Source organism: Xenopus laevis, chromosome 6S (genome assembly GCF_017654675.1).
Source record: "Xenopus laevis strain J_2021 chromosome 6S, Xenopus_laevis_v10.1, whole genome shotgun sequence".
Classification (NCBI taxonomy): Eukaryota; Metazoa; Chordata; class Amphibia; order Anura; family Pipidae; genus Xenopus; species Xenopus laevis.
In genome coordinates, this window is record NC_054382.1 from 56,200,083 (window position 1) to 56,213,521 (window position 13,439).

A 13,439-nucleotide genomic window follows, 5' to 3' on the forward strand; every position below is an offset into this window, starting at 1 on the left:
TAAAGGAGCAACACTCTCAATCTGCATCTTTTTACTATTAATATACTTTTTAGGGTTAGTCTTCGCATCAACGGCAATGCTCTCCTCATTATCTATCTTTGCCTTCCGGATTGCTGTTTTACAACATTTATTATAGTGGTTTTATTCATTTAAACTCATTTTTCTGTCCCAACAGACTTGTCGTTTTTAAATGTCTTTCTCTTCTTTTCTATTAACTTTTTACCATATTAAGTCACATAGGGTGATTCTTAGTACTTCTACATTTACTCCTTAAGGGAATAAATTGAGAATAGTAACGATTTAATATCATTTTAAATGACAACCATTTCTGTTTTTTTAGATTAAAACATAATGCCCTGAAGGGCAGCCCTCAAGGCACTAAAATTAGCTTTTCTGAAATTCATAGTTTTTGTTGCCCCAGTGTATATTTGTTGTTTGCATCAGACATTAAATTATATCACCTTATGGTCACTATTACCAAGGTTCCCATTTTAAACATATTAACTTTACCCGGAAGAGAAAGGGGAAGGTCTTGCCATACCGAAACTTTCTTACTCAATGCCTGCACCACTGGATTAAAATTCAATTGTTCATATTGTTAAGATCCTTGTGGATCACTATGCCCAGGTACCTGAATGATGTTACTACTTTGAGCTGTAGTAGAGTATTCAGGGTGTCCAGGGGCAGGCCCGGACTAGCAATCTGTGGGTTCTGCTATAAAGTGCCATAGAAAGTCAGTATTTAATGGGCTGAAATGCCAGGGCCCATTTTAATTCTCAGTCCGGATCTGTCCGGGGGGAGGGGCTCTATGGGAAAAACAACTGATTTAGAGAGATTCATTTTTAGGCCTGAGTATTGGCCAAATTCAGAGGCAGTTGTCAGGAGGTGTTCTAGGGCCCCAGCTGAGTTAGCCAAGTACAGCAGCATATCGTCAGCGTAAAGTGATATAATTTACTTTCAGATTTCCTATTCGGAAGCCATCTATTTCTTCACTTGCCCTTACTCTGATGGCCAGGGGTTCTATGGCCAAGGCAAAGAGCAGTGGTGAGAGGGGCAGCCCTGTTGAGTGCCCTTCCCCAGGGATATGCCTGCAGACAGCTGCCCAATTACCAATATTTTGGTCCGAGGGTGGGCATAGAGTGTCTGAATCCACATCGGAAATTTGGGGCCAAGTTTATAACGGGTTAATATCTCCCATAGATATTGCCACAGAACAGTGTCAAAGGGCTTTGCCTTGTCCAAGGACACTACGACTCCATTTCCTACGTTATCATGGTGGACCGCCAAGTTAGTCTCACATTAATATATGTGGCCTTAGAGGGCATAAAGCCTGTCTGGTCTGGGTGTATTAGTTCAGATACAACGTGTTTAAGTCTGTTAGCTAAGATCTTGGCAAATATCTTTACATCACAGTTAAGCAAAGATATGGGCCGGTGATAATCGCAGCTATCAGGGGGGGTTTGCCTTCCTTAAGGATTTGGGTCATATAAGATTCGTAGCAAGAGTCGGGTAAAGCCTTTGTTCTATTAATCCCATTGAAAAGGTCTAACAGTTTGGGGGCCAGAAAATCAACATATTTCATATACCATTCTATCGGGATCCCATCTGGACCAGGTATTTTGCCGGTGGGGAACCCATTTATTGCCTCCCTAATTTCACCAAGAGTGATATTTTGATCTAGCCGCAAAGCTACTGTAGGTCTAGGGCAACTTCTGGAAAATCTACAGAATTTAAGTATCCTTTAAGTCCCTCTAGCGAGATGTCTGGGGGTGATTGATATGTAGACTGAAAATACTCTTCAAAATGTTGTGTTACCTGCGCTGGGTCTGTGATCAGGCCATTCAGACCTGTATCACAGTCCTGGGCACATCCCCCCCCCCCTGGCCAGTAGGGCCAACAATTTCCCATTCTTGTCCCCCTTATCATAGAGCTCACGTTTCGAATATTTCTCTATTAGGAGTAAGTCACCATCTCTCTGAGCTGTTTGCATAGCCTGTTTAGTTGCATCAGATTCATTTAGTGTTCGTTCTACTTCTGCTCTAGCTAGAGTGTTTTGGGCAAGGGAAAGGGCCTGCTCCCCCTCTCTACAGGTTGACTTAATCAGGGAGATATATGTGCCCCTTATGTAGGTCTTACCAGCATCCCACACCGTATGGCCCTCTGCAGTGCCCTGGTTTAGTTCCCAATATTGTGTCAGCAGGGGGAGGAATCGCTCACTCACTTTAGGAGTAGCTATAAACTTGGGGGGTAGTTTCCATTTATCCGCTCGACCTTGAGGGGTCTCACCTAGGGATAAAAACTGTGGTGCATGATCAGAACACATCCTTGTCAGAATGGAGTCAACATACAGTAATTTATCTGTTGTACCCAGACACAGGTCTATAGGAGACATCGCTGCGGAAGCCACAGAGATTAGTGCCTCAAAATGAAAATTTTGTGGTTTTTTTAATTAGAATAGCAACTCCCCTGGAATATGATGAGAAGTCTGCATGATAGGCCACGAGACCCAATTGCGCTTAAGTGCACAAACTCTGTCCAACCAGATGAGTCTCTTGGAATAGTATAATATCTGCCCCCGATTTCTTGGCCCTGTCCAATACCAATGCCCTTTTAATTTTGTCATTAATCCCACACATATTCCAGGATATTAATTTAAAACCTTAAGTAGCCATTCTCAATTTTAGGGTATAATAAGATCCATTTGGGCAACGGGAGTTTCAAGGGGTCATAATCACACACCAAAGGGTGGTCACAGCAGGCAGTAATAGAAAGAACTCTAGTACTCGTGGGGCACCCCCAGCTGTTGGCAAAATATTCCCACCCATCCACCAATATTTAGCAAACATTGTACCTCCCCTCACAGAAGAGAGCAAAGAGAAAAAAGGAGAAGAAGAAGTAAACATAAAACATAACCCCCAATATTTTACCCCTGCCCGGTATCCTCCTCCCAACCTGGAGATAAATTTTCCCCCAAAATCGAACAATCCCAACAGGGGAGTGGGTAGTACAAAAAGCCAAATGAGAAATATTTGTAAAAGACCATAAAACAAGAAGAGGGCAGTTTTGTCCAAAGATCGTAGGATGTCTACAGGGATGCTGTACTATTTGCAGAGCACTTCCTCCAAACCGCTCAAGCAGTCATACATCTCAAAGGTGTAAAGCAGAATATGATTCAATACTAAGCTGCGGGCCCCTGGTTCAGTGCTCCTGTTCTATGGGGGGATGGTTTCCAGGCTATTTTTGCTCTGTACGTCCTTTCCAATCACAGGTTATCATGCTGCAACTGTTAAGAGCAGTGAAGATAAGTTCCCCATACCGACAACCGATGTGACAAAATTGGGGGTCTCTGGATATCCGTTTATACTCAGCCGCTGCATATAGGATACAGATTTGGAGGGTCGACAACTCTGCTAGAATTGAAAAAAATCCTTGGCTCAGGTTCAGTTGCTGCTTTTACACTTAATCTTTTGGTGGACTTCGACCAGGGCCAGGCCTCCTCTCCAGCCATTCCAATGCCGATTCTGGTCATTCAAAGAAATGGGCCTTTCCACTATCCATCACTTTCAATTTTGCAGGGTAGAGCGTTGCATAATCTAGGCCAAGCTCTCTAAGCTTACGTATGATTCCCATTTAGGAGTTGCGTTTCTTCTGTACTGTAGTTGAATAATCGGGATAGAGCAAGATCCTAGTTCCTGCATATTGCAGGTCTCCCTTCTTTATAGCCTCTCTTAGTGCAATGTCTCTGTCTCTGTAGTTGAGCAGTTTAATGATAAATGCCCGCGGTGGATCGCTAGGGGGCAGGGGTCTTATCCCTGTGGTTATCCAATGCGCACAGTAAACCACAAATTGTGGGGAGAACACATCCAGAGTTACTTTGAGCCATTTTTCTGCAAATATTTCCGGCTGGGTCCCTTCACACTGCTCTGGGAGACCCAGAATTCAGACACTTGACCTGCGCTGTCGGTTCTCCAAGTCATGTATGCGGTCCGTCATGGTTTGGAGTTGAAGTTTAATATGGTGTATATCTTGTGGCAGGTGTGTTGTGCAATCCTTCACCGCTCCAACCCTTTCCTCTAGCTTGCCAGTTCTTTCTCGGCTGTTTTGGATGTTTTGTTTAATCAGAAAGAACTACCTTCAGTTCCTCGATTTCAGTAGTAAATGCAGAGGTTAAGGTGGTTTGGAATTGCAGGATAGCTGACATTAGATCTACTGAGGTTGGTACTGCAGAACTCTCTTTGACGAGCTCATTTTCAGTAGAAGCTGGGGATGGGGGGGGCACACTTGGGGGCAGATTTACTAAGCTCGAGTGAGGGTTCAAATTTAAAAAAGTTTGAATTTCGAAGTAAATTTTTGGGTACTTCAACCATCGAATAGGCTATATTCGACCATTCGACTTCGATTCAAAGGATTCAAAGTAAAAATTGTTTGACCATTCAATAATCGAAGTACTGTCTCTTTAAAAAAAACTTCGACTTCATACTTTGCCAAATTAAAACTACCGAAGTGCCTGTGGGGACCTTCCAGAGCACTTTTCTACGTTTTTTTTTTTGGTCGAATAAAAATTCTTCGATCGATCGCTAAAAATTGTTGGCAGGATTGCCAAATTTGTTGAAAAAACATATTCGAATTCGAAATTTTTTAATTCGATGGTCGAATTTCGAAGTATTTTTGTACTACGAAATTCGACCCTTGATAAATCTGCCCCTTGGTGTAGGAGAGATGGGGCCAGCAGTTTTTTGGCTGTTGCTGCAGGCATATTGCTCCAAATGTGCAGGTGCTTCAGCTCTCATTTTATGTGTGTTTTTCCCCATACTATCTGTTTAGATCAATTTAGATATGTCAGTGAATTACCTGTGCCAAGTAGCAGATAATTGTTGACCCTAGTATCAATGGTGAGCGGTGTGTAATAATAACAGGATGAGTATCACATGTATAGCAGTGCCCTGCAGTTATAAAGTACTACATGTGGGCAAAAAATTCACAGTGAGTCTTGCACCCTATATAGGATCATTGATTTAACAGTATACTCCTGCAATAGCTCAGAAGTTTGTAGGAGTAAATGGTCACAATCCAATTTAAATGGCTTGCACAGAGGAGGAGGTACTGGGGATGTTATTTACAGTGTTAGGCAGACTATGGAGGAAGAAAGGACGCCCCCAGGGTCCATCCTTGACTCACCCCTCAGTAGGCTGCCTCAACGCCTCTGCTGTGGCATGACCGGGTAGATTTGTGCAGATGCGATCGCGATGCAACCACTTCCGGTATCTCGTCTATTTGAATCCCTGGCTTTGTGCACGCTGCTTGGCAACTTTTGCTGCTAGGGGGATCCCGGGCGCAGATGACGCAGCGGGGCTAGGAGTGAGCTCCCTCCGCAGCGGACAGTCTCCTTGGTATGTGGGGTTTTGTCTGGCGGTGGGAGGCTGTAATGTAGAAACAAACCAAAGATTGCGGAGCATGTCGGTAGCTGAATCTTAAAATCTTCATTTATTGGAAATCATTAAAAACATCAATGACAGTGACATATACCCCTACGCTTGACGCGTTTCGTGGCGTCTCGCCACTTCCTCAGAAGTGGGAGGCTGTCAGCAGTGTGAGGATGGAGGGAAATTACTAATGAAATTCTGGGAGCGCCATTGCAGTACCTGAATATAGTTGAGAACCTGAGACCATGAGGTGTAGGTAAGATGCCTCTGAGGCCCTACACTTAGGACACTGTGGTGAGTCGAGTCTGTTCATACAGAACAGCCTATTTGGGGTTAAAGGAATTGTTCAGTGTAAAATTAAAAATGGGTAAATAGATAGGCTGTGCAAAATAAAAAATGTTTCTAATATAGTTAGTTAGCCAAAAATGTAATGTATAAAGGCTGGAGTGATTTGATGTATAACATGTCAGTCTGAACACTACTTCCTGCTTTTCAACTCTCTTGGTTTACACTGACTGGTTACCCTGGCTACCAGGCAGTAACCAATCAGAGACTTGAGGGGGGGGCACATGGGTCATTTCTGTTGCTTTTGAATCTGAGCTGAATGCTGAGAATCAATTACTCACTGACTGACAAACTCACTGAACAGAAATTTACCATGTGGCCCCCCTTCAAGTCGCTGAATAAAGTTATAGAGCTGAAAAGCAGGAAGTTGGATTCTGGCTGTTTTATTAGACATCCGTTCACTCCAGTCTTTTATTGTTCAGATGAGTCAACATTTCTTATAATATCATTGTAAATGTACTCTAATGCAAATATATGGTACAGGTATGGGATCCATTATCAGGAAACCCATTATCCACAAAATTGCTAATTATGGAAAGGCCGTCTCCCATAGACTCCATTTTAATCAAACAATTCAGATTTTTAAAAATTATTTTCTTTTTCTCTGTCATAATAAAACAGTGTCTTGTACTTGATCCCAACTAAGATATAATTAATCCTTAAAGGAAGCAGAACCAGCCTATTGGGTTTAATTAATGTTTTCATAATTTTCTAGTAGACTTAAGGTATGAAGATCCCAATTACAGAAAGATCAGTTATCCAGAAAATCCCAGGTCCCAAGCTTTCTGGATAACAGGCCCCTTACCTGTATTGTAAATTATTGTAAGTATTGCCACCAAAGTGTAAATAGTGCTTTGCTTATAAAAGTGATAGGCATTTCCACAACATATAGCAGCACACTCGACTCTACTTGTTCTGCAGTGGTATATAGTTCTTCAGGTGAAGTGAAATATTATATAATCTGTTACTTCTCATTTTATGTTTTTCAGTAAAGGCTGGTGGGATGAGGATAGTGCAGAAACATCCTCACTCACCTCATGTAGAAACTAAGGAGGACAAAGATGAAGAAAACTGGGAAAGTGGCACAGTGTAAGTACTTTTCTTAAAGAAATCTTTAACCTTGTCCGTATCTCATAATAACGATTATGACTTCTATAGTCCAAGCATTGGGAGACAAGTTTATATGTTCAGGCACTTTAAAGGAAAACTATACCTCCAAAAAGAATACTAAATCAAGAGAGTTTATATCAAATTAAGTGGAATATTAAAGAATCTTATCAAATTAGAATACATATTTAAGTAAATATTGCACTCTTACCTTGAACCACCATTTCATGATGGTCTTGAGTGCTGCTTCAGAGATCACCTGACCAACAATACTACAACTCTAACTGTAACAGGAAGAAGTGTGGCAGAAAAAGACAAAATTCTGTCTGTTAATTGGCTCATGCGACCTAACAAGTATAGTTTGTTTGGTATGTTTGTGTGCAGCGTTGATTATACGATCAAAGGGGGCTGCCCTTATTTTTTAAAATTGCTGTTTTCTATTTATAATTACCCAATGGCACATGCTACTAAAAAAGTATATATTATGAAAATGTTCTATTTATATGAAGCAAGGTTTTACATATGAGCTGTTTTATGCAATATATTTTTATGGAAACCTATATTGTTTGAGGGGTATAGTTTTCCTTTAATATTTTGTCCTTTTTTTTAGGTATTGTTTTTAAAGGAGAACTAAACACCCCATTAAGAAAAGCCCCTACTTACTTACTTACTGAAAATGCCAGAGGGGCCGCTCTAATTTTTGTTAAGTGGGCCGCTCCTATCTACTGTCCTGGAGTCAACTGATCTACTGGCCGAGCATGTTCCCTTCCCCCGCCCTTTGTACTGACCGTGTGGAGCAGTAAAACAGACCTTTATGTAGCCCCGCTATCTCCTGTACTTCTAACAATCAGCTCTCGGCTGGCCGGCTGCAAACAGCAGGCATGATCAGTGGATTGCAGAGTGCGCACAACATTGCACCGTCTGCTGTTTGCAGCCTGCCAGCCGAGAGCTGAATGTTAGGAGAAGGTCCCCATAGGCTTCCTAACAATTTTCTGATCGAAGGAAAATCCTTCAATAGATGGATTGAAATCCTTTGAATCGTTCGATCGAACGATTATTCGTTCGATCGTAGCAATAGCGCTAAATCCTTCAACTTCGATATTCAAAGTCGAAGGATTTCAATTCGGCAGTCGAATATCGAGGGTTAATTAACCCTCGATATTCAACCCTATGTAAATCTGCCCCTCATATTCTATGTGTAAAATAAGGATTAATTCCTTTACATTTTCAGCATTAGAAAAAAAAATTCAAAATGTTAATTTTACTAGTTACATGCAAACAAGAATTTAAAAAAACAAAAATGTGGAATTTAAGCTTTCTGTTAATACTGACATTCATAAAATTCATAATTTGCAATGTGAGATTTTTATTATTCATCACACTTTTTATGTTCATCTGCTGTACTCTTTATTTTAAATTCTACATTTTTGCTCATATTATAGGCCTTTGACCATGATGAGAATGATAATTCTCACTCAACACATGCTCTTGCGCTATTTTCATATAGTGTATAAATGGCTTGGGTTTAGATTCCTGTCTGAATAGTTTATCACTCCTTGTGCTATAATGGCATGATGTCAGTGCGAACTTAATCACTACCAGCAAGCAGTCACATATTTATTTATGTGCAGTTGCAAAACTGTAAAATATTAAAGATTATATAATCTTGTTATATTTCATTTTTTCTTTCTTTGTTTATTTGGTTGATTGGCTTTGGAATTATTCACACTTTCAGTTACATTCTGTGGAATTTTATAGCAAACACCTAAGAACCCAAATAAGATTTTCTTTAAGACTTGTTTGATTACCTGCCTTCATGTCTAACTGATAAAGTATGCTTTGTGTTGTGTTCTAAAAAATCTTAACCTAAGTTCCAAGGCATCAGTACTTTTTCACGCTTCTTCAATATTCAGATTTCCGTATTTTCCTGTAACGACTTAGAAAATTAATTTAGAACAGTCAATTTAAAGTAATATAAAAGTATTAAATGGCACATGTCTAAACCTAAGCTAGGGTTGACTGGAAAAAGCATTTAAAATGTTGGTGCTGCAATAGAAAGTTCCAAAAAAGGAGCCTGGCCCAGAATAAAAAAAGTGTGGATTTTATTCACATCAATTAGCATAACATATTGACATTCCCTTAGTAAGTAATGAGTTTGCTTGTTTTAATTTTTTCTAAAAAATTTTTTCAGGCAACCTAAACCAACATTGATTATTTCGGGAGCTGTTGCAAGGGTAAGCCTTCAGTTACTGATTAATGGAGCTGAATCATAATTTATCATACTTCTATATAAAAGGATTTTTGTTCATTTAGTTTTTAATTTCAGTTTGTCTAATGGAAACATGAATTTTATTTTCATCTTGAACCCCTTACATTCTAGAAGGTAATACATTTAGCTTTGCTATTGTTACTTGGACTTTAAAGGAGCTATATGGTGGATGAACCTGTAATGTTGTTCCATCCATTTCTGTAAGTTAAATGTTCACTTTAATATGCATTAACAGCTTAGCACTAGGTGGAGTAATGAGAGAGGTTGTAAACACAGGCCACCAGAGAAGTGACGTGGAGGAGCAGTGTATGTGGGCGTGTGAGAAGAGTTCTACCCTGCAGTCTTGCACCTGCAGGCTGTGTGTATTTTTTTAGTTCTGCTATGCCCTGCACTGGGTCATCGCAGGTATCCTACAGACTAAACAGACAGATGTCTTACGAAGGGCCATTCATGATATAAACACCTCTGTGGTTTTATTTGTTCGGCCAACTATAGGAATGATCGGAACAGAAAGAAGGGTGGAGGAGCTGGGTCTCCACTTCCTAATCTGCAGATGAACCATTCATTTGCCAGCTTTTGAATAAAACTACATGCAATGCATTTGCTAGTATAAATGTTTTCATTATTGTGTATACTATGTTTCCTTGTTTTTTATTCTTATTTTTTTCTCTTGTAATTTTACAGCTTTGATTTCCTTTTCTCCCTTTTCAGAAATGGTTAATTAAGAAAATGTAAAGAACTCTTTGCATATTTATGTATATTTGAATATAAAGCAGGGCACGCCAGCTAAGGTTTTCCCTCAAAGGTATTTTTATGGCTCCAGTCTGTTAAGGGCTCCATATACTTAGACTGACTTATACATACATAGACGGACAATCATTTTTAATAAAATCCAGCATTCAGATATAAACCATTTTATTTTTTGTTAAATCTGAATCCCCTGAATTTATGTAAAGTACATTTTTTCTAGACATTTCTCTTTTTGCTTTCAGTTTTTGGAGGTAATCGTGACATCTTTAATGTTTCAATGCAAATATTGGTCACTTACATTAGCCCTTAGCACCAAGATTTTCTTAAAGTTACAAACTAAGCTCAAAGTGTCTAGACTTGGTGCAGCAGCTCTTTTCATAAACACAGAAATTGAACGCCAGTGCTTGAAATTCTGTTTCAGTTTGATTGTAGGCTGGAGTGTGTGAAGCAGGCTCACAGATGCCCATACAATCTGAGATGGATTTAACATATATGACGATTTCAGTGCTTGTTGTTGATCTTGCAGCAACTGTTACAGCAGCATATTCAGAAACAAAAATATAATTCTTGCTGGACAATAATTCTTGATCTTAAACAGAATTTCAAGCACTGGTGTTCTATTTCTGTGTTTATGAAAAGAGCTTCTGCAGCAAGTCCAGACACTTTGAGCTTAGTTTGTGCCCATCATACTCTCCCTCTGGCCACCCTCTCACCAGGGTCCCCTTCTTTCCCCTTTTCTCCTCCCCCTGGGGTCTGCTCTGCCTTCCTGCTGGGCTCTCCTCCCCCCTACCTGCTGAGCTCTCCTCCCCCAAGTGGTCCCCACCCAGCTGGGGTCCCCTCCACTAACTAATGGGGTCCCTTACCTAACAACTTACTTTTTCCCCTGCCCCAGGACCCACTACCAGGCCAGGTGACCTCCTGCAAGGGCACTGAGAAATTCTCCTCCAATTCCTCAGTGGCCCATGCCCTCCGCACCAGTCAGCTGTCCTGGCTGCAGCCTCAGATGCTTCTTCCTCCTCTGCCCACTGGCTTCCCTAAATGGCCTCCCACTAAATCCAGCAATTGATACACAGGACTTACTTGAGAAGCAGTTCTCTCCCAACTATTCCTTCACCTGCCTTCTCCATCTGTTGGCCATCTTTTATTTTATTATACATTTTTGGGCAGCTTTCCAGATGTTCCTCATTTGCTTTCCAAATAGAGTGTAAAATGTCCATCTTTGCCGCTTAAATGGCCACTGGAGGATTTCCTGTTGTAAAAAAACCAGGAAGCATGGAAATGAACGTCTGTTTAAATTTCTCAAAATCGTAACCGTTTATTTTTTTCTTCTTGAAAAATCTGATTTTTTTAGAAAACAAATTATGAAAAATCGTACAAACATCAATATTTTTGTGAATTATAATAAATAACCCAATCTGATTTTTTTAGAAAACAAATGATGAAAAATCGTACGTCAATATTTTTGTGAATTATAATAAATAATAAACTCATGGATCTTTAAAAACACTACAAAAAGTTTATTCGAATTTTAAAATCAGAAAAAAAATAAGTTTTAGTAAATAACCCCCTAATAGTCTCTATGACATACTATAGAGTTTAACACTTCCATTGTCATAAACCATATATGGTTTATATCTGATAGTAATCTTTAACTGTACTTTATTTTAAAAGGCTCTACCATAAATGTGTATCTTTTGATAGGAAGAGGTTGAATAACTTTTATGTTTAGAACAGACAGTGGGGATAATGATATCTGTTAAAACAACATGGTCCTGTATAGGTAACCATATTTAAGTTGGCAAGAGGAGAAAAAAAATATAAACTAAACCTAATTTGTGTGCATTATCTCTTACATGCTACAATAATCAATAGAATAATAGGAATTAAAAACAAATAAGATTGTATAAAATGCTTTTTGGTTAAAAAATCTGTAATTTAATTTTTTTATTCTTCTAATTCAGGGTGACAAGGATTTCCCCCCAGTGGCAGCTCAAGTAGCTCATCAAAAACCTCATCCATCGGTGGAAAAATTGACTTCTGCTCACCATGTGAACCACCACATCCATCAGCCTCGCAAATGAAGGGTGGAATATAAATAGATGTGCAATTGCGCTAACCATTTGCCAAAAAATAAAGAATTAAATCCTGATCCATATCATGGTCTGCCGCAACAGTTTAGCACTTATTTAGTAACGAGTGCTTTGTTAGCTGCTTGATAACTTCATATGATTTCTTAAAATCCTTGTGATTTTCCAGCTGTATTTTTAAAATCCGGTACAAATTGTTCATGATAAAAAAGTAGATTTTGTATTATGCATTTCAATAATTTTTACCCTGACTCCTGTGAAGGTTAGTTTCAAACATATGATTCCTGGGTGCATTGAATTTGGGGTGATCTAATAATAGTGTGGTCCAGTTTTGTCAGGTAGCATTTAATCATTTTTATTACATAACCTCCAAATTGGTTATTCTCTCAGGAATTTCAGTGTAATTAAGTAATGTAATTTTAACACTTTCATTATCAAACAAATAACACCAGAAATTAAATTTAATATGGTTACATTGTTAGTCTACAAAGGATTGGTATGTGGAACTCATGCAAAACTTTATAGTGCTGCATATTTGTTTCTTCACGCTTTTCCAGAAAAAAAGTGAAAGCTCATTTGAAATGGTATGTAATATTTTCCCTCAAAGTTTGGGAATAGTAATAGAATCATTAATAGATCAATTTTTTATTTTTTTTACAGTTAAGTGATTCTGCATACATTTCTATATTTTTTAAACTAACAGTACTATGAGCCGTTCTTGATATTGACCATAGGCTGACTCCCATAGTTAATGTTACATCAACTTTAATGAACACTAATGTTTTTTCCCATTTAATTCACAGTGAAAGAGAGAGAGAGATATCTGTTGATATGAGGATCATTTCTGAGTTTATTTGAAAGTTAAACCAACAACTAATGTCATTACATTAGCCAAAAAAAAGAAATTGTTGTTTTTTATAGTTAACAGTTAAAGAGCTTCATTAATAAAAGGAGCAAAACTTGCTACATGTCTAATCAGCTAGTGGCATTTGTGTTTTAAAGCAAATATATTATTAGTTGCTATGGGTTACCACTCAGGGCAAACTTATTGAGGGTCTTCTGATCTGGACTGTTGACCGCTTATCCATTTGATCGATGCTCATAATCAGCAGGCGTTTAAGAAATTGCTTTGTATAATTATAAATATATGGCCTCAGTGATAGCCATATAATTTTTTTACTGTTAACTATGTATAAAATGATTGCTGAGCAAAAAAAAAAATTAAAATCTAAAATTGCATATTCAATATTAAAGCGATTCAAATTTAAGTATATAATCTACTCTGAAGCAATTGCTGATTTCCTTATTTTGACCAAAGTGATGAAAGGGTCCAAAATGGTAAACATTTTTGTGATGTTTTCTTTCAAAACTTCAATATAAAGCATTTGTTCATACTTCCCTTAATGCTGCAGTAACCATTTATGCATACCACAAGAAGCAGATTTGTTTGCTTGATTC

At 38.7% G+C, this 13,439-nt stretch overlaps 1 protein-coding gene across 1 annotated transcript in view; it reads left to right on the forward strand.

Moving 5' to 3' along the window:
• Window positions 1–13,202, forward strand: part of dap.S (death-associated protein S homeolog) — a 29,965-nt gene extending 16,763 nt beyond the window's left edge. Inside the window, exons 2-4 of the mRNA NM_001086130.1 lie at window positions 6,758–6,857; window positions 9,067–9,109; window positions 11,856–13,202. Of these exons, the coding sequence (NP_001079599.1) occupies window positions 6,758–6,857; window positions 9,067–9,109; window positions 11,856–11,975 (263 nt within the window). The 3' untranslated portion in view covers window positions 11,976–13,202. The remainder of the gene's footprint in view (window positions 1–6,757; window positions 6,858–9,066; window positions 9,110–11,855) is intronic.
• Window positions 13,203–13,439: the final 237 nt, after the last annotated feature.